Below are 27,743 nucleotides of genomic sequence, written 5' to 3' on the forward strand. Positions count from 1 at the left end.
TCCACAACTAGGGAGCTCATTTGCCATCTACCTGCTCCCTAGGCATTCCTGTCTGCGTTAGTGTCAGAAACATCCTTCTGCTCTTGCAGTTGAAGTGCTTCAGAAAGAAAAAAAGAAACTCAGGACTGAGCCTGATAATGACCAAGCTGTCCCCTGATAGAGTAACACCTCCCCTTGGCTTTCCCACAGCAGCCCCTAGTGAGGAAGTTATGCAGGAAGTTATGCTGGGTGCAAAAGTTTCCACATCAGCACTGAAAGTTACATGAATACAGGCCTTGCCTCTACCCTTAGTCATGCTACAGTTGCATGGAAAGAAATTTTTGCGCTTTTAAATAGTATAGCACAAAACGGAAAATTATTTTTTGTAGCACAGAGGCAGACACCAAACATCTTTTCTCTTTTTCTCACTAACAGTCCTTTGAACACGTAAACTGACACTTTGGATTCAGGAGTCCTGGCAAAGAATCTGATACCTTTATTTCCAATTTCCTTGCTCGTTTGTGATACAAAAATCCAACTTCCACAAATAGTTATTCAGAACAAAAAACTAAATGATTTATACGTAAACAATTACATACAGCATTTATAATGTGCAGTACAAAATGTACACAGTTTGGATGAGATATGGTTTGCATTTCACGCCAAGATTTAAACAAGTGTTAATGATATAGACTTGTGCTGATGGTTATATTTCGTAGTGACAGTTGCAGGTATTGCCTCAAAGCACAGAAAAGATACAGTTCTGAAAAGCTTGGCCCATCCTCAGTTCCTTGTTTCAGGCTTGGGGAAGAGCCTTGGTCTTTCTCCATTTTCACAGCACAGTTCTGAACTCATCAAAAATGAAGCTAGGCACATGTGCTTCAACGACCTAGAGTAAAGAGGAAGTCAGTCATATTTTCTTCATTATTAATTTGTATGCTCTGTTAATATCTAATTATCAACCAAGCATGCAATACTATCGACCTGAACAAGGCAGGAACATGGTGTCAGGCATGTGAAGCTAGCTCAGGGCCGTAAGAAGTTGTTGGGACCAGAGGTCCTGTGCAAGACTGGAAGAACACTGACACCCTCTCTGCTGTTTCTCCACATAGCACCAGGCTGAAGTGGAAGCTGGCACAAGTACCAGACACATCAGCTGAAAGACCAACGTGGGGACTTCCTGCTACACTGTGCCGAGGGCTGGGAACAAGGGTGAAGCTGGAAAAATCTCTTAGTCCTAAGTATTATCTAGGAAATATAAAATGGCTTATTGATGAATCATCTTTTCTTAATGAGCTACAGACTATAGCAAATAGAATTATGACTTATTTTTAATACCATGTATAAATATTATCCTCAAAAGGAGTTAAGTCACATTTAATCCTAAAAGAAAGTCTCTCTACAAGCACAAATTTCCAGAACTTCCTTTGCATGTGAAGTACAGAAGCTGCCTAGGAAGCCCTGCTTCTTTGGAAAGAAGGGAAGGAAAGGAAATCGAGGACTGGAGATTTACACTTTCTAAAGAGCATTTCGCCCTGGATTTAGAACACTGATAAGCTTGTTATTATTTAATTCTGCAACACCTCAGAACTTCTATTTTATCCCACCCACCCCTTCCCAAAAGGGCCCCAGCAACAAACACCAAGATTAAATGAAAACAGGCTACTCTTGAAGTCCATGCAAAATTGAAATCCTTCTTGTATTTTCTATTCTGTCTGTATTTTCTAGAAAAATATTTTTTCTAAAGACACTATGATTAATAAGAAAATAGTTACACAAAGTACACAAGTAACACGAGCTGTTAGTTGTACGGAGTAAAAGAATCTGTTTTGACCCTTTCATATCAGGTAACAGATTTTTCATCCACATTTCAGTTTGGTGATCTTTTACAGATCATCTGAAAAGGGTAAATACTGCTTTTTGGACATGCTTAGCAAGTCCATTATTCTGCTTTTTCATTTACAGATGATGCCATGTTCTTGAGTAGGCACGCGTGATCAAACTGCTGGTATGCAGCTGCAGCATAAACCAAGATTTAGCTCCTCTGAGCAGGACTCCAGACAGAAAAGGATGTATACAAGTCTCTCTCCAAACAGAAACAGCACTTATTATTCAGAAGACCTGATTACACTTCTTTGTTTTCTGCTTTTTTTTTGCATTTAAGAACATAACTGTAAGGAACAATGGGGGAAAATAATTTACAGTGAGTAGTGGTTAAATAGTCTGAAAATAATCCCGACAGATTCAAGCTAGTATAGGGAAGTGTTGTATCACTGGCTTCCACAACAGTTAATGTCACATAAAGAAATGTCTCCTTATTTTAAATTCTCTTTCAGACACTGTCTTAAGATCTAGAGATATATTTAAGTCCAGAGGGGCCAGCACTCCCAGTGCTGTCTACAGAAGACATGGAATTCTCTCTTACCTTTCTTGGTAATTTTGTGTAGCGAATGTAGTCTTCCAGGAACATGAGGGCAGCCACCACATCAGCAGGCATTTCTGGTATCTTCTGGCTAATATTAAGCAATCATGAAGACCACAGTCTTACTAGCTGGTCAGTTATTTGCATAACATTACATGAAAATCCCAGTCTTCAAAAATGCTTATTCCACTACGCACCGTGCGGTTCAATTACAAGGAGAGAAACATTTTAATCTTACACTTAAGTCAAATAACATTATTATTATGTCGAATATACTTTACTAAAAGAACACACTGGAAAAGCAGTAGTAAAAATACTGAAACCCTCTGCAGGTGAGTAGAAAGTGACATGTGGATACCTTGTGCACTGCTCCATCGTTGAACGAATAAACTGACCGATGAGAGTCAGAAATTGTTCTGTGTATCTTGAGTGAAACTGTTTCAACAAGGTAAGGAGTCCCAGCACTAGAGGAAGCCAGTCAATTTGATCAGCCGGCCGTTTGCACACCACTCCTGCACAGGAAAAACAGAGAAAAAAAACAATGCATGTTTATAAAACAATGTATTTGTGGCAGGGACAAATATATATAATACATTTTCATGAGGTTTTCTGCTGTGCCTCCCATTCTGCCTGCCCACAAGTAGAAAACAAAAAACAACGTAGCAGCTGTATTTCTTCCACAGCAAATAGCTTAATGATATTAACTATGGCATAGGATGGAATGAGAAAGGGAGAAGTTTGGATTCTGTTTCCTACCCCATTTTATTTTGCTTTAATGTTAAAACAAACCTGTCTGGACATGGTGGACTAAAGTAAAAAAAAGTTGAATGGCTTCTATGCAAATGATTTCACATAGATTTTCGTTAGATTTACACAAACAATAAGCAACTTATACAATACCTAAATTTTTGTTGTGCTGAAGTTTTGGAAACTGTGAAATCAGGAATAGGAAGTTGACAGTGGGAAAATATGGCAGACGTTTTGTTGTGATGTAGATCTGAGGGGAGAAAAAAAAGAGCACAGTTTTTCCACATCTGTGACAGAGAAAAAGCAACTATACTGCTTAAAAGCACTTAAATGTAAGCCTGACCTTATTTAAAGGATTGTGAATGCCAGCTGCTTCCAGATAAGCTGTGATTTCATACAGAAGAGTGTTGTCTTCTTTAGGGTAAGGCAGTGATGGATTCTGATAATGCGCTTCTATATCAGCCAGTATTGCTCTAAAAGGGAAATAAATTATTTGCATTAAATACTTACTTGAACTATCCACAAATAAACCTAATGCAATGCCATATACCATATTAATATAAAAGCTTCATGCACACAAAACCTGTTAATGGTTACTATCAAGAGCAAACAACATTTTCTGAGATGTCTTCTTACAAAGATCATTTTTGTTTTAAAATCAGCACCACTTCCATTGTTCTTATTTCTCATCCAAATATGACCTCAAGTCTAGGTAAAAGTAAATATAATTAATGACCTCAAGTCTAGGTAAAAGTAAATATAATTAAAAACCCGTGCTGTCCACTAATACGTTCATACAATTACTAGCTGAGTTATTTACACTAGCAGAGTTATTCCACTGGCTTTGTGGCGAGGTCGACATGCTGAAGGGACTAGATGCCATCCAGTCAATCCGGAAGGACCTTGACAGGCTCAAGAGGTGGACCCAAGTGAACCTTGTGAAGTTCAACAAGGCCAAGTGCAAGGTCCTGCATCTGGATCGGGGCAATTCCAAGCCCAAATACAGACTGGGTGGGGAACAGATTGAGAGCAACCCTGAGGAGAAGGACTTGGGGATGTTGGTGGATGAGAAATTCAATGTGAGCCAGCAATGTGCGCTTGCAGCCCAGAAAGCCAACCGTATCTTGGGCTGCATCAAAAGAAGCATGGCCAGCAGGTTGGAGGAGGTGATTCGCCCCCCTCTAATCCGCTATCGTGAACTGGGTGATCTTTAAGGTCCTTTCCAACCCAAGCCATTCTATGATGATTCTACAATTCTATTCTATTTATTTCTAACCAGTTTTTGTTGGGTTCAAATCCAAATAACCATCAACAAGAACAAAAACCCAATCAGACTGCATATTTTGCCATAATACAGATTTTACAGATAGTTTATCTGACAGCAATCTGAATAACCACATCACAGTAACACATGCAGCTCTTTAGCACATTTTACTTCTTACTTATTGAGATTTTCCAATGCAGCAGCCAAATGCTTGGAGTCAAACCTGCAGGAATAATTTAACTCATTGGTAATCTGCCGTCTTAAAATCTGCATCTGACCAACCTATTTGTGCAAACAAACAAACAAAAAAGTGGTGTTATGCAATGGGGAAAGAAGAAAGATAAATTAAGGAAAAACTTAGAGTAACAATAATTAATATTTAAATAGATTACCTGAAGTATTCATTACAACTAACAGCCTTTGTAGGGCTGCCCAAAGTAGGGACATACAAAGTGGTTGGAGCCACTCTCATTTCAGTAAGAGAGCACTAATTCAGACTGCCCAAAATCAGAACTGACAGACCCCAGCTGTGCAAAAGGGGAAGAACAGTCACAGCGCTCAAGATTTATATGCAGTTCATGACAGCAAATACAGGCAGTGTGAAGAGGGCACTGAAAAGGTACCAGAAACAAAAACCCAGCTACTTGCTTGTTTTTCACTGGGAAGTGAAGACGCTTTTCCCCACCTCTCCCTAGACCTTAGGGTCAGCAATGGCAGGGATTAAACAACAACAGGGGATCATGGAGAGGCTTATTGCTGTCAACTTTCTTCCCCTTCTTTGCCTGCCCTTTCCTCTTCTCTTCAATAACATCAGCAAACATTCACAGTGTCTTGTAAAATGGCTACAAAGCATCATTACAAATGCAAGGCAAACAGACGTGTTAATGGCACAGTTTGTTTAAATTTTTGGCATGTCAGACAGCCTTCTGTGTGAAGGAGGCAAGCTCAGGACATGCTACTGCTCAAAACTTTAGCCTTAGGTACACAAGTGTTCACACGGCACTGTGAGGAGTGTCAGAGCTCCTGATATTGAGCACTGCCTCAGCCTTCTCAGATCAGAACTCTAATGGTGTACTCAGTTTTAGTGAATTATTGGATTTTACATATGGATTCCAGTGCTAACCACCTTGCGGAGTTTAAGCTGAGCGTATAATTGAAGCTCAGGAGCTCTCACAAACGCAGTCCTGCTTCATTTGTAATGTTATAGCATTCCATGTCAACATTACACAACGCTGTAACGTAAGTAGACTAAAGTATGTAACTAAAGTGCTTATAGCAGATTCTGTATATAAATAATGTAAGCCTACCTTCATTATGGAGTCCAAATATGGTGTCCAGATCTTCTGAGTTTTTGCAATTGCTGCAGAATAAACCTTGTTTGAGTTTGCTGAGAAAAGAAGAAGGGTGAGGCATAAATAAATGCAAATGTGCTAAGACAACAGCTTTCTTCCATCTTAACCAGAAAGCACTTACCTATAATTCCTTTGAGAGGACTAACAGCATTCATAAGTGCTTTTAAGGTATCCTGTACTGTCTTGTCTCGTAATATATTTTTCTGAAACATGCTGAGGAAATTCTAAATAAAAGAAAGAAAAGTAAAATCTTCACACGTGTATGCTATGCTTAATCTTGGTTGTACAACAGCCGCGTTTTCAACAGCAGTCTTTTGTTGCTAGAGGGGAAGCAAGGAAAGACTGTTTCCAGAGACAAATAGTTGAGAAATATGTAGTTAACCTTTTTGTTTTTCTGACTTACACTAATCAGTGCTAGGACAATTAGCAGATTCACCTCCTCAACACACATACCCACTGTAGCCAACAATATATTCAATTCGCAAGGAAAAACTGTCTTCATCAATATTTGATTTTCTTTAAAATCTTTAACCAGACCAGATTCTTCAAAGAAAAAAAAAACCAACAACTCGCTTGCACTCCTAGATATCATAGAATGGAAAGGCATCATTGCATAAAATCACTACTTTATTCATATCATAGTAGACTCAAAGAATCCAATTTTTCATTGATATCTAGACATAAAAAACAAAAGCTGACCTGAAATCGTACACCTCTGAGAGGCATCGTCTAGCACATAACCTACACTGCCTAGCTCAATTCACTGAAGAGCAACAAACCCAATGACTCTCTGCAACCCAGATTTTACCTTTGGGTTTGAAAGCACATTTTTCAAATGCTTTTGATTTGAATTTGCCATTTCAAAAGTTAATTGGATTTTTATTTCACTACAAAAGTTAACAAGCAGTAAAAGCAATATGATCTTGAGAAACTGAAGTTCAAAAGTTACCTGCAGCTCCTTTACAATCATGAAACATAACAGCCTGTCTAAACCGTTGAGACCAAAGGTACCTAAAGTGTCTTGGATCTCTGAGAAGAGGCGACTATTGGTTACTTCCTGATGAGTTTTGATATCATACCAGGTGTTCATTTGGTCAATATAACACGTGATTCTAAGAAAAAATTAAACAAAGAAATAACATATTTCAGAATAAGCTGCAGACGGTTTTTGTGATAAGAGTAATGAGTCATCTTATTCTGGAAGACATTAGAAAGTCTCTCTGCAAGGGCTCATGCACAGTTTTGCTTTGTATACTAAAGTTGGAATTTTCTAAACTAACATTTAAAACATACAGGGCAGACTGGGTAAGTTTGGCTTTAGATGAAGATGACGATATGGCAGTCGAAGGAAAGCTATTATATATTTCATTTGCATATAGTGGTATTGGACCAATTCAATGCATGGAGCTAGTAATATGGCTTGTGATGTACAGTACTTACTTTGGGTCTGTGATCCTCAGGATTTCTCTACAAAGCCGACCAATAAAAGTTACAGATTCATCTACAGGTGTGAATTTTGGTATAGGAATATGAGTAGATTGGTACATGCTTTGCCAGTCTTGAATCTGAAAAATAAGTTTCAGTTTTTTGCAGTGTTAGCATTGCACATTCTAAATTTGCCCTACAAATTCTATTGATTTTGTTTAACTTGAAGGAGTAAAATGTAAAACAATATAGTAAATTATACAACACAGAGTACAAAAAAAAAAAAAACAAACGTAAAAAAGCAGAGAACAGGTCTTATGATAAAGGGCAAGCAAAACCTAAGCGTGCAAGTTGAGAGAACTACCCGCACTCCTGCTCAGAATTCCATCTGTTCCTTTCTGCAGGAAAACTGTCTACCATTTTGTTTCCCAAATGTAAATGTATTCCTTCAATCACTTGGGAAATATCACAAAAAGAGCTGGTAACTACTGCAGTCTTCCTAAACCTGCACACAGATAGCTAAAGATAGATACAGAGAAGACTACTGGGATTCATTAGTTATTTTCTGTTTTTTTTGAGAAAGAGAGGAAGGATATTGCTCACTGGCAAGAGATATTAAAATATTTTGGTAGGGGTTCTTTGCTCTTATGTACAACCAGTGCAGGGGGGGATGCTGAAATCATTCAGAAAAAGCTGGGGCCAGATGTTTTTTGTGGCAGATAACAGATTTAGTTGAAGACACAACTCTGTGGAGCGTGCATGATTCATTACATGTGTTCCATCACTCACAAGCTTGAACACCCCAATATAAAAGCATTTATCATCTTTTTTGTTCATTTTTGGTTTTGACCAGCACCTTTGTTCTTAAGAAGTTGTTGCATTCCTGTTCCACATTGTAGTTAATAATACGAGACACTTCCTCTTGCCAAATTTTTAAACCATATATGTTGACATAATCCTGGATATATTCAAACGATCGATGGAATCCATCCATTGTTGCTGCCATTTCTTTCAATTTGGGCATCAGTTCACTTGGCTACAGAGGGGAAAAAAGAAAAAGAAAAACAGAACTGTGAGCAGGTAGAATACAAAGCAAATGTATAGGCTTCTAAATGCCTTTTTACACAACAATCTCTCCAGTGTTTCACTATATTCCATCCAGAACTAAAAAACACTGGGAGATGCATTACAGGTTGTTTGATATCTTAAGTGATTCTTCTTATAAAATATTTTTTTCATCCTGTTTCTAATTTTTCTTCTAGGCTTCAATAATACTTTTGATTGATCTGGGAGAGAGGTTTAACAATCTGGACAGAAACAAAACAAGGAGTCATAATCCTTATTCTACTTTTTCTTTTTGTTTTTAACCTGGCTTGTATAGATGATATCACGTGTTGCCATGAATCATCTCAAAGACAACTGTAACTCAGTATTCATAGGACACTTGGAAGAGAATATAAATAGGTTTTTGAATTCTGTGCACTCTTACCAGTTCATAAACTCATTGCAACATCAAATAAGACTGAGAATAGCCTTTAAGAAGTTCAAAATGTATTTTACACAAAGGAAACCTGTACAGAAAATTATTATTTTCTACAAAGTAGTACAATAAAAGAGGTGTCAGCAAAACTGAGATACATAAAAAATCAAATCAAATCAAGCTGTTACACACCTTGGCTCTAGGATTAAAGATGAGTCCCTTGTGAAGGGCTAGAGCTACCCGTTTTACTAGCTCCTTCCTTATTCCATCCTCTAGTAACTGTTTTGGGTCCACCTAAGTAGAAGAAACATTTTTTTCCTGAAAATTGGAAATGTATCAAAAATATGAAAAGATTTCAGGTTTACCAAGAAGTACGTTAAAATACTTATTTTCTGATAGGAAAGCAGTGCTAACACATCCGCTCTCCCACCAGTTGCTTGTCCAGAAGATAAATATTTACATGCTTGTACTAGATAATAAATCATTCCTTTAAGTTGAATGGCAAAGGTCTGTTCCCATATGCAAGCTTTGTTAATGATCCATTAAGAATGTTGTACAATTATAAGAAGCCGGAATTCATTAAGAATTATATGTTGCTTCAAGAATGCTTGCTTCTGAAGTCCTGAAATAGGAATCTTAATGTAGGTAGAGCAGCCTTTGCCAATGGAAGAAACAGCTCTCCAGAAACTCTTGCAGTCATTTTTCTAATAGAAAAAAAAAAACGTGTTAATTAAGGTTGAGGAACCTATGCACAATGAGAACTGTGGGTTCTTAATGACCTTAAATAACACAGTTCATACCTGGATGCCATATCAGGCATCCCTGCTTGAAAACTAGTATGCAAGCTCATTTTTTTCTTGTCTTTTTGACTTCTAGGTCTTGCTTAATGTGCTGAAATATCTGTGCTAAAGCGCTAATTGCCAACAAAATGACTACTGAAATAATGGAACGTTACCTTGATGATACCAACTAAAGTAGTTTTCATCATGAGGATACCTTCAGTGAAAATTGAAATTGCGTGGGTTAGCTTGGCAACCTTTAATAGAAAAAGAGGATACAATTTATTCAAGTGATTCTACAGATTCAGACAATCAAGCTAGAAAGATAAACATCTTCTCCAGTGGTAGCTTCCTGTTGCAGAATAATGCACTGATGCACTTTCAATTTTACATTTTGTTCTAAGCTTACTTATGTAGTACAATAACAATCTATCTTCTGATTAGATCGATATAGATATGCTACCAGCAGGAAAGAATAGTATTTCTCAGCAGCTTTACAAAGATGATGAGAGAAAAGACCTGGCTGGCTATCTCGCACTGCACATTAGTAGCTTTGAGCAGGCTAGGGGCACAGTTTGAAGTAGTTACTGTGCAACAAAGCCTGCTGCTAGCAATGAGACCACTTCACTATTTCTGCTGACAAAATACAGAAGCACATTCACTTAGTCTTAAACTATTAGGTAGGCATCCTTATGCTCAGAGTTCAGACAAGCCAGTCTTTTGCCTTTAAGACATTTACAATATAGAATAGAAACAACACAGTTCAGACTTACAGCTCCACAGAAATCACAAGTGAGAAGTTGCCCTTCTCCTTCCCCAAAATTAAAGGAATGTTACTAAATACTGCCTCCTCCTCTATCCTTGCCCTCCACTCACTCCCAAATAAGCTATCTTTACAAAGTTTAATGGGAAAGCCTAAGCCTAGTATTTAGGTCTGAATGTTGGCTTAATTAGAGATCACAATCTATTTGTTTAAAACTCTTCACACTTTGCCAAAAACTGGTGAAAAAAGATGGCATCCCTACTGGTATTTGGGGAACTAAAGTATATATTATTTGAGGGAAAAATTACTGGTCTACTCATTTTTTGCTCCTCAATCTTCTATTAAATATAAAACCATTTTTTTTAATGTTTTCTCACTCTTCCAGACTTATAACAACGCAGAAGACACCCCACAGACAGAAATTTCAACAAGCAATATCAGCTTTTTCATCTGATCAAATCAACATGCCCCCATCCTCTCTTGACATTTGAAGACAGCAAAAGGCTTAACCCTGCTGGTTTATTCAGTCTTTAACTTTCTCCTTCTCCTGGAACAAGCATTCCAAATATGTTGGCTTAATTTCAGACTTGCAGTTTGTTGTCACTCCCATCACCACCTAAATAAATCCACAATCTCTACACTCATTTACAAATATATTTAATTTTCCTCTCCTTTTCTGCAAGATCAAAAGTTGGACTTTTACAAACAGAAGAGAAGTTACTCATCTATCTTCAGGAAACCTAAGGGATTCTTGTTCTAACAGGAGTCAGTTTTAATTTTTACTCAGTCAACAAACCCAAATTCACTGTTAAAGTGTAACTCTGTGGAGCTGAACCTATTTAAACTTAGGATGAAGTTGGCTACCCTTACGACATGCTTTTTTAAGAATTCCCTATTTTAACTGCACCTCGTATCGTGGTCCAAGCTGAGCATAATCTCGTAGCTTATCCTTATCAAGGCGAGTGGGCACTTCAATAATATCATGAGTCTGAAGCTTTATAATTTTGAGAAGAGAAGTAAACATGCTTTCTGGAATTATCTGTAGAACCTTTGTAAAAGAGAGACGAGACAAACAAAGTCAGTACATTCTCCAAAAAAAAATCATCAATTGAGGAAAGGTAATTACAGAATAAGACAATTATGTCTCTTCAAATGCCTACCTTTCTTACATAGGAAACCAACTCGCCAGAATAATACTGTGATACACTGAGAAGATCAGGACTGTTGGCTTGATTGATGCGGAGAAGTGGCAAGTCAAGAGCAGAAGCAAGCTAGAAACAACGTTAACATTTTAACTTCACCTCTGCTTTCCTAATATAAATTTAACACCTAAATTTTCTTCCTCAGGCTCTTAAATTATACCTTGAAGTAGTACGTTCTTCCTAAACAGCAGCATTACAACATCAGATTTGCCAATAAAAAAGTAAAATATGTATATTTTTTGCTAAAATGTCAGAAAAGTTCAGCAGTCTATAATGCTACATTCCCTGCATTCATTTTCCCTAATCTTATCAGTTACGTGAGGTATTTTCCTTCTGTAATTTTACCCTTCCCTTCCCACGCTATTTCCCATTCATGTTTCTACAGAAAATATTTTCATCTGATGCCACATCTTCATTGTGGCAGAAAAAGGGCACAGCCAACCTATCTTTTTTAATTCCTTCAGTCTCCTCTGATACATATGTTGAGAATTCACTCTTTGGATGTGATGTCTCCAGCAAGTAACTGTAAAGAGTAGAGCCTGGATGACGAGACTAATTTGTCTAATGGTGGCAATGTTAACTGGTTGTACAGACAAACATACATAACTGGATTTTATTTTCTTTAAAACTAACCTTGAGTTAATGTAATAATTTAATTCTAAAAAAGCTGGATATAGAAAATGTTGGTAGAAGAAAGATTTGGATCACTTGTGACTTCACAGCCTTAAGGCCTATTTAACAAATGCTCTGGTAAACAAGTGTTAAGGTCCCTTCATTTTCTTTCATACTTACCTTTAGAAAAGTAGCTCTGAGTTTAGTTACCATAGATGGACTGACTCTTATGCTTTCCTGCATAATAGATGTAAAGCTGGGATAGGAAAGAGAGAAAACAGATCAGCTCTTTCCCCTAAAACTTATTTTCAGCTCTTAATTCATAGGTCACTAGCATGGGAGATCTGTGAAACTTTACTGAAGGAGAATTTTGGTCTGAAGAGCTACTGACTAGGAAAAACTCTACGATAAAGGGGGAGATGGGGCAAAAGAAGAAGGCATCAGTAACAGCCAAACTAACGGAGTAGCAGCTGAGCAAAATCACACCTTGGAAAAGAAGTTCTGTAACATTTTTGTCTGTTTTTGGTTGAAACAAGAACTCCAGTATCTTGGAGAACACTTAACTATACTAAAGGGTGGAGATAGAAACTTAAATTGTTTTAGTTGGAACAGGGTATAAACTAAAAAGGTATGGCATTACTTAGCCTGCAGCTAACAACATGCCAAGGATGGCTGTTAATTCTTATTCAAGTTGGTAAGAGCAAAATATACTCAACAACTCATAGAATACTTTCAGTTGGAAGTGACCTACAAAGGTTATCAAGTCCAACAGTGTTATAAAAAACATTTACTCATGTTATTTCCTAAAAGTTTCAGTAATGATGACTTAGAAGAAAAAACCTCGTGCTAGGATACCTGTCAATTAATTGCCAAGCATAAGAAAGATCACCAACTATCTGCATGGTGATCAAGACCTCTTCTTTAATGTTGATAGTTCGGATCATCTGATGAAGAAATCTGCGGGTGTCAGCCAGAAACTGGCAAACTTGCAGGTTATTTTCCAGTTGGTGGAATTCTTGGACCTGTATTTAAAAACAAAAGCAAACAAAAAAATACCCTTTTTGTCTATTCATCTTTAAAGACAACAACATTAATAAAATCAGTAAACTGATCTCCCTCTTCCAGGCTATGATACAGTAAGACACTTAACAAATCCTGGCCTACAATTTTATTTTGCTTTCCAAATTATCCTCTCTAGCTTCAAGTGAATTTATTTTCAGTATTTTTAATAAAATAGTAAGTAATGTTGACAGATAATGTTTAATATTGAATTAATTTCTCCAGAAAATCTTACTAATCAGCTGTAGGTGGTATGATTTTTCATGCAGTATTCCTTATTTTACAATTATTAGGTCTATAGGCAAGTCCTGACGACTGTATATGCAAGACTGCAAAGATCTATAGACTTAACCTATTGTTAAAATGAAGATTTGTCTTGTAATTCACTTATCTCAAAATTTCTTTGCCATACCTCCTCCAGTGCCTGTATGAGCTGCACAGTTTTTCTGCCTGCTGCAGTGGAATCATCGTAGTTGAGAGACATGATTTGCTTGGAGATTTCTCTGAACCAAGCCTGAAGATTTTCTATGTAAGAACAAGCAAAATTTAATCAAATCTTTGCAAGGGCAGTAAACAATAAAGACACCAGGAATTTGCTAGACAATAAGAACAACAAAAACATTCAAAACTATACATACAGGGCATTATTTACAACGTTTTCATTTTACTTCTACAATTCTAGCCTTTCCAGACACAGACTTTTAAAGGAGCAGATGCTTAGGTAAGTGTCACAGAGAACATTAAAAAACAATTATCAAAACAAATTGGCATAATAAAACCTATTCAAAGAAGATAAATCCCTTTAAATTATGAAATTGTGTTTTATAAATGGTTTTACAATGTCATTTATCTTGGCAGCTGCAATTTCTGTGTTTTAGCTAGAAGTTTGCTGACATCAAGATGATAGAGGGAAAGAATTCAGTAAGGTAAGTCTGCTTTTATATGGAAGAAAGTGATAAAATTGTCTTTATTCTAAATTTAGCTATTTTGGAACAATCACTAATACCGCCCTTACACTGACATTATGCAGTGTTTGATCAAATGAGACAGTGATCTAAAATTCTCATTCTTACATCAACTCAGGAAAAAAAAAAAGAAAAGGTTTCAAAAAACAGAGCAGGAAATTTGGAAATACAGATTCATGCTTTTAAGTCATTTCCTTGGAGAATGTCAAAGATTCAGTGCAGAAGAGAAGTAAAAGAAGCTTTAAAAAAAATGCTGATACAACAAATGCAGGACACGACTAGGAAAAGAATGAAAGGAGATCTTAAAGCAACCCCATATTTAACAGATATGGTTTTCCCACTCCTTTGTACATAGAACACAATAACGTCAACTCCGTTACACATGGAAAAGTGCAACGGCATTTTGTTACCTTACCTAACATCTCTACACAAAGCAATAAGAAAAAATATTTAAAAATATGTCCATATAAATATTAGGTGCGTAATCATGGCTTACATATGGAACATATGCAGTAAACCTAAGTTAGACAGCATGTAAGAGATGTCTGTGTCAGCTGAAGGATATGAATTTTTTCATTAATATCAGTATTAGCCTCGTGTATTTTCTTTCAGTATTTGTTTAGAAGTAAAAAAAAAAATTACTTTTTTTTCCCCCATCAGTTTAGTTTTTAGTAATTACCATTTTTCTCTACTCTTGTAAGAGGTTTAACTCCTGAGAAGACATCAGCAAGTTCAGTCATCCTTTCAGATCCCTCTTTTTTATAGTTCTCCCATTTTGTTTGTTTTTCTGACAGCATCTGTTTGAACATCTATTGAAAACAAAGCATTTGATAAATTAAACTGGCAAGAAGGCAAACTACAATAAATGAAATGAAATACTTATAACAGATGGAACTGACTTACAGGGAGTACTAAATAACTTCAAGACCTCACCAGAACATTAAATACAAAATTTAAAGCATTGAGAAATACAGCCAGTGGGATGTACATATGGTGATAGAAATTAACTGAATTAAAAATATATATATGACAGATATTGTTGGCTTTTAGTCAGTTATAGAATTATCCAGTAACTTTTTTAGCTTAGAGATGCTAGAAGACCGATCTAATTTTGAGTTATACTTTGCATAGTTATCTCAATCTATACACAGAAACTCAATCCAAAGGAGCATGTAACTGAAGTTAAGCATGCTCGTATGTATTTTACCAGATTAGTACCACAGAATTAATGGAGAATGTTTTTACAGATGGCATAAATTTATATAGAGATGTAAGAGTTTTCCTAGCAGCTTATCCTCAACAGACATGGGCTTTCTTCTTTGTTTTAAAGAAAGCCTGGAAAAGAGAAGTATGGGAGGATAAAAAGTTGTGCAGCATTCTCAACAGATTTGAGTGTGCTTATTATCGGGATATTCAGGCAAAATCAAGTCTTCAGCTCTGCTCTGTTGCTCAGGGGAGAACACTGAAGAAAGCAGCAGCACGTTACCTCTTTCAAAATGAATTCAAATTGAGCTGTATCCAGAAGAAGCTGGAAAAGGATCTTGGGATTGTACCTCGAGTCTGTTAGAATTTGATCCTTTATCTGGCGGAGACGTTTATTATTTGGATCACAAGCTGAAAATGGAAGGACAACATTTCTCCACTGCTACAGAATTTGGCCAAGCATTTAAATCTTTGTAGGTGCAACAGAAGATCTCACGTACCAAGAAGTCCCAAAGACAGCACAGGCATTCAACCAAGAGTAGAGTATACCTAAGCAGGTATGTTTACAGATCCAAACTCATGTCAGAGACATTATTCAACAGTTATCTGAATAAAACCTGTGTTTTCAAATAATTAATTACTAACATATTAAAAAGCTGACTATTGCTTTCATTTTAGTGATACATACAATTCTCAGAATGATGCTTCATATGATAAGGCACAAGAAGATAACATTCCCAGACTTTTTCTGCAGAATATTATTCAACAGGATCATGACTTCTCAAAGGTTCTTTTTATACCTGTATGTAGTTTGCAAGATTTAAGGAAATGCATGTGTGTACTTTTCAGCCAAAGATTTTAGGAGACTGTTAACAAAAGAAGAGCTCAACAAACTACTGAAAACAGTAAATGAAATTCTGCTGACTTCAACAGTAGCACACAGTGAACTTCTCTCAGGACCTAAGATGAAGCACCAGTAGAGCAGGACTGACAACTCTGGAATAAAAGTCTGGCACGAGGTCTTACCTGTGTCTGCAGTGTGAAGCATCAACCAGCGGATTGCTACATTGCAGTCTCGTAGGCAATTCAGCAGCTTGGGAATATTGTCCAGCACCAGCTCTTCCCTTAGACAGCCCTCTTTGAGAAACTGCTGCACCTGAGTGTGCACGCGCTCAGTGACCGCAGCGTACCTGCTTGCCTTAGAATACACAATGCTTTTGTCAATATAATCCTTGCCTCAAAAGGGACGCGTCATGTAAAATGTGGCTGGGGCTTCCTAAAGCTTAAAGGGTATCAGATCAGAAAAGTAATATAAAAAACTCACTATCAGTTCTGGTAGGCAACATAATAAACTGCAGCTACATAACAACGAATGTAAAGTATATTTCAGGATCTTTGCTCTACACTTGCGAGCTTCATATATATTCACTTACATACTTGCTAGAAATCATTCCTAAAAATGGTGATAATAAGAAAGAACAAAACAAAATCTACTTGAGAACGGGATATACTTGTCATGAATTAAGTGCCAGTTCTACTTAGCAAACTCTTTCCCTGAAGACTAACAAGAAATGTCTGCTCACATTCCCTAAGTTTAGAAGACAACGTATAACATGGTTCTTCTAATCAGACACTTCTGTGTGGTGTTCTTTTCTGAGCACTTGGTTCAAACTCTAAGGAGGCATTTAAACAATCATCAGTCCAGCAAAATCCCCCAATTATTGCCTGGTTTTACAAACAGGCCAGTATTATTCACTGTTTTTTAGGCATAAAAAAAATAATCTCACATAAAAAACCTACAACTACATTGCATTATACAACGTTAAGGTATCATTCTTTTAAAGCAGGTGTTTTTTTCCAGATTATTGTTTAGCTAATCTGGGAGGCACCATGTACAACTATTTGGCTGAGTACCACATTATCAAAATGAATGTATAACTTCTAAAACATTCACCTATGGAAGACCAAACACCATAGTCAGCTTAAGGTATGCCATACTGAACAAGATGGTGTTGAGCGCCAGCATCTATTTTGTCAAGTTGTGACCCAGGAACTTTTAGGGAAAAGGGAATCTTCTAGCCTCTTTTTCCACAAGAGGAAGTAAAATAAGCAATGATAGGCGTACAAGATTTTGAGACCTTGAAGTATTTTTAACTCAGTTTTTTACAAAAGTTACATACTCAAAGAATTGTACTTGAATACAATTCAAACAATTGTACACAAGAGAATAAAAATACAGATATTTGAGATAGCCACACAGCCTGAAATCTTGCTAAAAATGTTGAATGCTGTCTTACACACCTGCTCTTTGACATTTGAAATATCCAGCGTGTAGTTGAGGGCGGTTTTAGCAGCTTTGTAGGGCTCCCATGCTTCTGCCAGATTTACAGTGATTCCCATGTAAATACTAATAACCTAAGCAGAAAACAAGAAGCTGTGTTTACAATTTTATTAAGAAGACACACTTTTCATTTAGCAACACGAGTAGAGAGTTATATGTTGTAGGTATCAATAGGAAATAACTAAACTTTTTTGATATCTGTATTCTTTGCTCCAGAGTAGGAAGAAATGAAATGAAATACAGTTAATTAGTTAATTGAAGCTTAGTTCTGAAAACAAGCTGACAGTTTTTTCAGTCACTGTGTCTGATCCTTGGTCTCTATTCCGCACTCCTGCCCATGAACTTATGACTTCCTTTTCATTTCCGAATTTCCATGTTCCTGTGCACAAGGCTGACAAAAGCAAGACTGACTGGGGAGCCGACTATGACAGAGAAAAAAAAACAACAAACATCTAAACGAATCCTCCTCTAAGAATGCCCAAAGTGCCAAACAGAAATGTAATGTGTCTTCCATCGCAAACACAAACAGAAGGAAGCTATGATTCCACACTCTGATTTTTAAGGAACAAAGAGAAACGGTTTTGAGACCCCAAGGTCAAGTTTAAATGTGATTAAAAATACTGAATTGTGGTTGCCTTGCAAGTGTTTGTAAGATACATGATTAAAAATGGAAGTCTTGGGTGACTGACAGATGAAGGATACACAGAGCTTTGGCATTATCAGCTTCGTCACACTATTGCTCCAATGTCTGTCCATCTTGGAGTGATCACACCTAGGGGAACACTGTCAACCACTGACCGTTTTGTAAAATGTCAAAAAAGAAGCCAGAAGAGGTAAATGGGACACTGGTCTGCTGATAAGAAGATCCTTCTAATACTGCTGAAATAAAGCTCGGTGTTTCCTGCTGTCAGTTCCTTAAAAGGCTACAGTTCCACTGCTCAGACTGATTTGAAACGCTTCTGTATGATGCAGCTAACTCGTCCATACCTGATCACTAGACAGGCGTTGTATCAAAGTAATAGTTTGTACAATGAAGTCAAGTGAATAAAGATGCTGGCATACTCAAAAATTTGAGTTCTCATCCCTAATACAAGCTTAAAGTTTTTCAGAAAAAAAAGGAGGAAAAAAACTGATGAGTTGTAATGAGCTTATATTAAAATAGCCAGCTACTGCAGTTTCTTCACTCCTTTCTTCACTGTTCCACTAATGGTAGAGAGGAATGCAATTTGAAACCAATGAAGATACATAAATGAATTTCTAGTTTCTTTGTGAAGTCTGATTCCCTTTGATATAGACTACCTGAGGACTCTCCTGTTACATGCCAGCCTACTTCAGTAGCATTTTTTGCAGACTAGGGCTTCTGGATGGAGGTCCTAAATCTTAGCACTAAGATGCACAGAAATGCCCTTTTGATCACTGCATCTTACCAGTCTATAGAATCGCACAGTGACAGGCTTTGCTTCTAAGTTATTTGGACAACGGCATGGAATGTGTCCTCAAGCAAGTTTTCAAACAATGTGTGTGTGGGGAATTTGTTGGAGAGCAAGCCTGCCATCCAGAGAGGCCTTGACAAGTCAGTTGAATTCACCAGCAGAAAACAGAGGAAGTTCAGTAACGTTAAACATGAAGTCCGGTAGCTGGAGACAGAAACAAACCCTTGCAACAGCACAGTCTGGGAACTGAGTGCCTGCTTAAGAATTCTGCAGAAAAGGACCTGTGTGTCCTGGTGGACAAACTGAACAGGAATCAGACACACAGCCTTACGGCAACGAAGACTCATCATACACTAGACTATGCCAGCCAGACTGTGGCCAGTAGATTGAAGGAAGCGAATAGTCCCTCCAGTCAGCATTCATAAGGTCCCATTTAGAGTAATTTGCCTATGTTTGGGCTCCTCAGCACAAGACAGACATGGACAAACTGGAGTGAATCAAATGGAAGGCTACTAGGATGGGACCCACAATGGAAGGGAGCTGAGGGAGCTGGCTTTGTTTATGCTAGAGAGAAGGCGGCAAAGGGATCTGATGGCAGTCCTCCACTATCTAAAGGGAAGTTAAGAGATACGACAGAGCCAGACTCATCTCAGAGAAGCACAGTGAAAAGTCAGGAGGCAACGGTCATGAGCTGAAGGAAATTCCAGTTGGACAGATGGAAGAAATTCCTCACCACGAGAGTGATTAAACCTCGCCACAGGAGCCCTGAGACTGTAGAATCTTTATTTTAGGGATGTTGAAAACTCTACTGGACAAGACCTGGAGCAACCTGATTTTACTCTGAAGCCAGCTCTGCTTTGAGAAGGTTGGACTAGAAGATGCCTATATGCACCTTCCAGCTGACATTTTTTTTGTGATTGACTTACCTTGGTGGTATCAGAATGTAGTTGAGGTAAGCATTTACAGTGAAAATTCATATTTTCAAAGGATAGCTTTCCGAGCTTACCCAGAAGGTTTGACTCAGATTGCTCCATTCTGAACAAAGTAAAACTTCACCAGAAAAGAATAAGAACAGATTCTTTTAGAACATTTTTTTTCTGTAATTCATGCTGTAAAAACTACGTATATTATTTCTATAACAGTAAATCCAGAGAACAGCTTTAAAACAAAATTAATTTTTACCCAATTATCTGGAAAGTATTTGTCCACTATCTCTCTCATTTTTGCTTGCTGTGTGTGAAGAATAGAAGGGTCAAAGTACAGAATCACATAGAGCATAGCAGCCTGAGTAGCCAGGGCAGTGCTGCGGTGTTCTGGTAAAGGATAGGCAGAAACCTAGGAAAAGAGAACAAAACAAAACAAGAATATAATACACAGCCACATAAACCACTTGCAAATATCATGAGGCACATTAAAAAGTAATACATGCATATTATATAGTAACATATATTATATATAATATATCCTAAAGGATATATGTTATATATTCTATCCTGTATATTATATATAGGTTACTATGAGATAAAGAGCATATGCACGTAAGTGGGACATGTTTATACATGCAGTGTATTTACCAGATATATTTTACAGAATATAAAAGTTGACTGTGTAGATATCTTCTAATTTTAACAGGCTACCAGAAGATATTACTGTGCTGTACATGGGTTGAAGGAGGGATCAACCAAAGAGCTTAAGATGATTTGAAAGGAGCAGAGCTGGAAAAAAGTATTACATAAGGACTGGGGATGCTGTAGTTCATCTCACATAGAAACAAGGATTAATTTAATAAAAGTAAGAGTAATTTAATAAAAGAGACAATTAGAATGAAGATAATTTAATTATTCACCCATTCCGTGTATCAGCGAGACCAAAAAGATTCAAATTATCAACTGAAATTTCATTTTAAAAGTACATAGGATAATATATTAAAAGACCTCCATACTAACACAAGAGTTGGCATTAAAATCATATTAAATAAGACACAACGATTTGTCCCTAGGAAAACTGTTCCCTGCTTTTATTTAGTAACATCCTACTTTAATTTAATTTTGTCTAGTTACTTTATAAGGTTAAGATTTTTGACTAGTAAGAAAAATCAGGAGACTTCTGCCTATTGCCACTGAAAGTAGGCTGCAAGTATCAAAGGAGGTAACAACACAGACATAATGTACTTCAGTAAAACAAGCTCCATTCACTTCGGGTTGAACTGAAGTTTTCTACCTGAATTTAACTTTTGGAACTACATTGGAAAAAGTGCATTAATTATAACCATGCTTTATAATGGCTATATAATTATAATGCTTTGTATAGTAACATTACTGTTTTTCAGTAAACATTATTAACTGTACTATAGAAATAGAAATCACAAATGTTTACTGTCTTTGCAATAAGTCAATAATATTATATAAATAAGAGAGCAAGTAATTTTGATATAAAGTATCGTTTCTAAGTAAGGTTTCCAGATTAAGAAGTACTTTACAAAAGTACAATCTCACTAACACTTCCTGGTTTCTTACTAGAAACATAAATATGTCATAAAATGAGCTTTCTTTGCAGCTTGCTAAATGCGCTTATTTGTTTCATGAACTTTCCAACGTTTAAAAAAAATTCTGCAGTACAGTACCTGATGAGGCTTTTTTCCCCTTTGAATGTCAGTATGTCTGTCCACAGTCTGAAAGCACTTTCAGTGAGGTCCCTACTTTTATACTGCCACTCCTACCTACAGATTTAAGCCTTTGCTTGTTTCTTCTATCTTCCAATAGTCTTCAAACACACTTTTTCTGGCATCTACGTACTGTTTCAGTCATCCAGGATTCACTAAATGTGTGCCAAAAATTACAGAAAAAAAGATTGTTCACGCTACAGACCAAACTCTGCTCAAAAGCAAATGTTTTGTTAAAGCTCTCTCAAAGGAGTCATATTAGAGGAGACTGAGACATTGTTCATACTTTGCTTCTTTCGTTTTGTTTTTCCCTTTATTAATTCAATTATCGTAGTTAAGAACTGTGACATTAGGGTTTCTTTTTAATCAAGCTATCTACTAAGGGATGATAAATCTCTTTGTAGTAACTAACTAAAATAACAGCAATCTCTGAGGGGATTAGTTATTAAGAGCGACCAATCATTTAAGATTTAAAGACATTAAAGAAAATGGGTGAGTTTTTTTGTTTGCTTGTTTTTTACTGTGAGGTTAGTCACACATTGGAATGGATTGCCCAGAGAGGTTCTGCATTCTCCACCCTCTGGAGATATTCAAAGCCCAACTGGATGTTGTCCTGGGCAATCTGCTCAAGTTGACCCTGCTTAAGCCAGGAGCTCAGACTACATGACTGCAAAAAGTCTTTTCCAACCTCCACAATTTGGTGATTACATGATTTATTTTCTTCTGTGCTTCGTTGTTGAGTAGCTTACCTGAGAAATCATCTGCTAGTCTATTGTAGATGCCTCTTTTATTTCACAGTAACTTACTTGATTATAAATGTCGTCTGACCGCAGGCGGCCAATAACCATGCTGATGAATGTTTCGCTTATGGGTACCCTGCTGAAGTAGCTCTCAGGGTAGTTTGGAGGTCTTTTAGCTCCAGGTTGGCTCGAGTACCCAGTGCTTCGAAGCAATTTACAGATATCATCTAAATTGGAATCAGCAGAGGATCGGGCTGCACTGTTTTACAAAAGGAAGGAACAAAAATTGAGCTCTATGACCTAGTTATTTCCTCCTTTCCCTTCCCTTGTAACCATGACCTTCCTCCAATAAAACAATCAGATATTAAGGTCTGGAAGATTTTTGGCTGTTTACGCCACGAATACAGTTTTCACCATTATAGGAGGACACTGATACACATCCATACTGAAATCCCAGATAAACATACAAAGCACAAACAGAAAAACAAACTTTATACAGTGACAGAAAAAACAGCTTTGTATTCAGAGGGATAGTTTTGTTCTGTTTCTTTGTTTCTTCCACCTGCCTTTTATGAATTCTGCTTGTTGCTCCATTTCTGCATTCAACAGTCAAAGCAACACAGGAACAGGATACCCCCTTTTAGTTAAATTATGTGTGAAAGGATTTGCACTTACACCCTTTGAGACCCTTCCTGTCATATAATGATGCTGTCAGTCTACCTACGAAATCCCATTACTGATTCCACTTACCCAGCACTGTAACAAGAAGCCTGACTTGCAACACATTTGCAATCTAGATACTCAGGACTTTTCACCAAGATTTGCTCACATACCTATGGTACCTTCACAGCTCACACTTGCAATGCTAAAGCTTTAGCTGAAAGCTTATATGTCAGTGGACTTCAACTCTCTGTTGTGATAGCATGAAAAATCTGTTGCCGCAGTTTTACAGCCAGACCTGCAAAAACAGCTAATGCAAGGAGCTCTATTGATATTTATAGAGCTCTGCAAAATTATCAGTCTATCTATACAGTCAAACAGGTGCTGATATTTCCATTATCTTAATTCAATAACCCAGTGAATTGAGTATATCTTGTTACATTTTTTCAGCCTTGAGTGCTTCTGAATACCGATATACCTTACCTGTATCTGTAATAGGAAACCAACATTCTTTCTCTGACTTCTCCTTCAATTTTTTGGTCAATGACCAGTAGCATGACTCCATATAGATAGAGTGCTTCACACTGTCGGGAAAGAAAAAGAACAAAGGGAAGAAATTGCATCAACACAATTTTGTAGTAACATTAAAAGACAAACAAGTGCTGATAAACTAACAGAATGGCAACTATGTAGTCAACACACTGTCAAAAATGGCAGGCTGAAGATTTTTGGTCTCTGTCTTCCTCAAAATAAGCCATAGCATTACTGTGTATTTGGTGAATTTTCATTTTTGTCTAGTGTGGCACAGAACTGCTTGGTACCTTGTTTTATATTACAGAATTATTGAATACTTACTAAAAGTTGTTTTCCATCTTCATTAAGGAGGACGGTTTCTAACGTTTGCTGAATGTAAATTCCTTCATTGAGGTCATCTAAATATCTAGGAATCACAACAAAGAGAGTTGGTCATCGACCGCTTTGCTCTCAAATTATGTTTCTTCAGAACTCAATTGACCAAAATCGTTTGAAAGTCCAGAGATGCGTCAGAACATCTTCCTAGTACAAGCAGCATTAGGTTTTTCAGACAAAGAGGAAGAGATGCTCTAGTTTGAAATGAGAGGCTGGAACTCCTAGCTAGAGCCAACCAGCTGGCAAAATCCTCCTTCCATTTCCAGGTGGTGTGCATGAACTACGCTGGAGGATACTCTGTACCTTACATCTGACATCCTCTTAACGTTCAAATGGGTGAATAACAGCCTGAGAACAAAAGACTGAGAAAGAAAAGCTCCTCCCCCACTCCAAAACCTAGTAAAACTGTCACATTGTCAAGTTACCCCCCAAACATCTCCTGGAAATAGGTTAAATTTATCTCAAATGCAATATGGAAGGTGGAGCTAGGAACAGAGAACGTTCTTGTGGATTAACAGAATTTCTTCTTATTTAAGGACTTTCCAGTAACACTACATATTACCCTACGATAAATCTTTTCAGATAAAACCAGCAACAAAAATAACTTATGCTTAAGATTCTCAGGAACTTTTTCACAAAAATTTAGTTTGACAACATGGAGTCTCCTTTTATTCAAAAATCTTCATGACAATATCGATGATAAAGGAGAAAAAATATCTCTAATTAACAGGTTAAATGTTTTCAAGTCATGTATTAATGGTAAGCAACAGTAGGAATAAATTGGTGAGATCACACCTTGAATATTGTATTCAGTTTTGGGTCCTTCAAAAGGATACCGAGTTGCTCACGTGTGTGCAGAGAAGAGCAATGAAGGTACCAGAAAACAAGATTTATGAGGAGCAGCTGAGAAAATTGGAGTTGTTTAGTCTGGAGCAAAGGAGGCTGAGGGGAGACCTCATCAGTCTCTATAACTACCTGAAACGAGGTTGCAGCAAGGAGGGTGTCAGTCTTTCATCTAGTGACAAGTTATAGGATGCTAGGAAACAAACTCAAGTTGTGCCAGGGGAGGTTTAGATTAGATATGAGGGAGAATTTCTTCATGAAGAGGGTGGTAAAGCATTGGAACAGGCTGCCCAGGGAAAGTGGTGGCATCCCCATCCCTAAGGTATTTAAGAAACATGTGGATGTGGCACTAGGGTATACGGCTTAGTGATGGGATGCAGTAGGTCATGCTGATGGTTCAACTTGTAGATCCTGAAGGTCTTTTCCAATCTAGATCATTCTATGATTTTAAACATTAGTGCTTACTCCAGTAATCCAGGTTCCCAAGAGCACATGAATACATTTAAACAGCGAGCATACCAGCTCTCTGAAGAAAAAGCTTCTCATCATTAAGACTCAATAGTACCCTAGTCAGTAACTCTACATGTATTTAATATACTATACCTGTTCAAATCTACAATGTATTTATGTACACTCTGAAAAGCTAGGTAAAATCTTGTCAAAATTTCAATGTTGTTTTCACGAAATTCTTCATCTAAGTCCAGTAACTCAGGTTTGGCTTCCAGTTTGCCTTCACATGCCTCAGGCCCCTAAGAAAAGACATTCACGTTTAGAGACAGCATTTGACTGTGTCCACGACGCTTTTCAGTAGATTACACAACACACAACCACCAGTGTGCATGTAACAACAAATTAACATTTCTCACTAAAACAAGAACCTGTAATTTTCCAAGCTACTTTATGATTGAACATCTACGAAGATTAACTTTATGCTTTCTTACACTTTGATTTTGAACATGATTTCTCCTTTGCAACCAATAGAAAAGAACAGCTAACACTTTGGATAAAACTTCGATGCATCCAAAGCTGCTGTATGCTTCACAATGGGCTTTCTGTAGTACTATCCATCTCCCTGCTGGAATTTCTTCCTTTACACCTTTGACCTGATCGATATCTCAGCTAGAATACATAAGATTGAGCCCTCACAAACAGTTGTGAGCTTAGTACTTTCTCATGCATTTAAACTGCTTGAAAGCATGAGACTTATCTGAGAGTTTTTACAGACTCCGGATCTAGCTCAGTACCAGTACCCCAAATTAACGCAGAAACTATGTCACTAAGAACCGTGTGTAAAAAAGGGTAGGGATGACAAGCCTGACTTTCTGAAAGCAAGGCTGCAACCTTTTCTTTCTAAGCATTTAGTATGGTAGATATTTCTTAAAACCTCTGTTTGGTCTTATCACTAACATCTAATTGAAAATATCACTTATGCTTAATTGAAAATATTAATATTTAATTGAAAATGTTGTTGATATTCCACAGACCACTTACCATGGCATAAGACCATGACTTCAAAGGATTTAATAAACATGAACTCGATTTAAAAAAAAACTTAAAATAGAGTTAAAATAAAATATCAAGCCTAATATCTGGTTGGTAATTGTTGTGTAGTTTTAAAAATGGTCTTGTGTTTCACTCTTTCAAATTGCCACATAAAACAAAGGATAAAAGTAGGTCCCAAAACGCCTATGGATTTTTTCAAAATTTCAAATCTTTTCTCATTAACTAATTTTAAGAATCATGTATACGGGAATGAAGTGTTAGCAGTGATATAACCTCTGTTTTGTAAGTATGTCTTTTATTGCTTTTGGTGCAATCACTCTGGAAAGTAGCAGCACTGCTTTGCTTCCTTAACGTTAAATCCTTCCAGTTTCCAGGATAACTGTATTTCTCACCAATTACACCTATCCACTTTAAAATTTTCAAGTAATTTGCCTAAAAACAAAAACAAACAAACAACAAAAAAACGAGACTTCTAGAGAGACTTGAAACACTTAAATCTAAAGGTATCTGGGAAATCACCTGTGCTTAGGGTTTTCAGTGCCTGAGGCTCCGAGCCAGTACTCAAAGCTGACAGCTCTTACCAATTCCTCTCCACCCCTGCCATATTGCTATATTGTTAACTTTTCTTTTACTGTACAATCCAGGCAAAGCCAAATTCCCTACAGCTCCTTCTAAATCACGTTGGAGAATGATAGAGCGAAATATGTTCTATGAGAATCTTCAAGTTTGTAAGGGAAACAAGGGCTTTTCGTGCTCTCTTTGATTTATTTGTTGATCCAGTGCATGTGATGAGCCCAGTGAATGAACAATCATGGTACTGTCCAACAGGAAAGCATGAAGCAGTTTTCACGGCTGCAAAGAATAAGCTACAGATAACCAAAGGAAGATGGGCATACTGCCCACAGTAGTGCTCCAAAGAAAAACAATCCACTGCACAGGCTCAGAACTTGCTGGTTAAAGCAAAATTTAAAGTTCCTTCAAGAAATAATAACCGGGGACTTGAGTCTTATATGATCAACAACCATCAAAATTCGCAGGCCAGATGACTCATCATACATTCTGAAAGACTGCTCTTCTATGTATGCACTTAAAATTGCCACCCCTTCTTGCCCTAAAACTCAGCGCGGGTACTGGTTAAATGTATATTCTGCCTAGGGGCCTAAGCACAGAGTGCTCACCGGACTGTTTCTGCTCACTCAAATGAGTAAGATGAGGTTAATTGTGACCAGAACTATACAAAATACAAGACAGTCCAGAAGTGGAATGTTAGCATGCGAGCATATCCCAATTACTATCTCAGTTTAGTAGACTTTTGGTAAGCACTAAGCAAACAGCAAGTCATTGCAGTCAATTCTGAAGCATGCTGGTAATAAACACAGCACACAGGAATGGCTATTTTG

The 27,743-nt window shown here is 37.2% G+C and overlaps 1 protein-coding gene across 1 annotated transcript in view; it reads right to left on the minus strand.

The window, feature by feature from the left end:
- Nucleotides 1–452: 452 nt before the first annotated feature.
- WASHC5 (WASH complex subunit 5) overlaps nucleotides 453–27,743 on the minus strand; it is a 28,673-nt gene continuing 1,382 nt past the window's right edge. The window contains exons 3-29 of the mRNA XM_040547114.1: nucleotides 25,444–25,589; nucleotides 23,944–24,028; nucleotides 23,572–23,672; nucleotides 22,495–22,687; nucleotides 20,209–20,361; nucleotides 17,554–17,667; nucleotides 16,279–16,450; nucleotides 15,536–15,663; nucleotides 14,729–14,858; nucleotides 13,497–13,609; nucleotides 12,881–13,047; nucleotides 12,206–12,281; nucleotides 11,372–11,482; nucleotides 11,119–11,259; nucleotides 9,625–9,705; nucleotides 8,862–8,963; nucleotides 8,046–8,225; nucleotides 7,205–7,329; nucleotides 6,714–6,876; nucleotides 5,886–5,988; nucleotides 5,720–5,799; nucleotides 4,591–4,694; nucleotides 3,492–3,621; nucleotides 3,302–3,398; nucleotides 2,760–2,913; nucleotides 2,405–2,492; nucleotides 453–868 (exon numbers count right to left, since the gene is read on the minus strand). Coding sequence (XP_040403048.1) covers nucleotides 812–868; nucleotides 2,405–2,492; nucleotides 2,760–2,913; nucleotides 3,302–3,398; nucleotides 3,492–3,621; nucleotides 4,591–4,694; nucleotides 5,720–5,799; nucleotides 5,886–5,988; nucleotides 6,714–6,876; nucleotides 7,205–7,329; nucleotides 8,046–8,225; nucleotides 8,862–8,963; nucleotides 9,625–9,705; nucleotides 11,119–11,259; nucleotides 11,372–11,482; nucleotides 12,206–12,281; nucleotides 12,881–13,047; nucleotides 13,497–13,609; nucleotides 14,729–14,858; nucleotides 15,536–15,663; nucleotides 16,279–16,450; nucleotides 17,554–17,667; nucleotides 20,209–20,361; nucleotides 22,495–22,687; nucleotides 23,572–23,672; nucleotides 23,944–24,028; nucleotides 25,444–25,589 — 3,294 coding nt within the window. The 3' untranslated portion in view covers nucleotides 453–811. The remainder of the gene's footprint in view (nucleotides 869–2,404; nucleotides 2,493–2,759; nucleotides 2,914–3,301; nucleotides 3,399–3,491; nucleotides 3,622–4,590; nucleotides 4,695–5,719; nucleotides 5,800–5,885; nucleotides 5,989–6,713; nucleotides 6,877–7,204; nucleotides 7,330–8,045; nucleotides 8,226–8,861; nucleotides 8,964–9,624; nucleotides 9,706–11,118; nucleotides 11,260–11,371; nucleotides 11,483–12,205; nucleotides 12,282–12,880; nucleotides 13,048–13,496; nucleotides 13,610–14,728; nucleotides 14,859–15,535; nucleotides 15,664–16,278; nucleotides 16,451–17,553; nucleotides 17,668–20,208; nucleotides 20,362–22,494; nucleotides 22,688–23,571; nucleotides 23,673–23,943; nucleotides 24,029–25,443; nucleotides 25,590–27,743) is intronic.

The sequence above is a fragment of the Cygnus olor genome, chromosome 2, assembly GCF_009769625.2.
Source record: "Cygnus olor isolate bCygOlo1 chromosome 2, bCygOlo1.pri.v2, whole genome shotgun sequence".
Taxonomy (NCBI): domain Eukaryota; kingdom Metazoa; phylum Chordata; class Aves; order Anseriformes; family Anatidae; genus Cygnus; species Cygnus olor.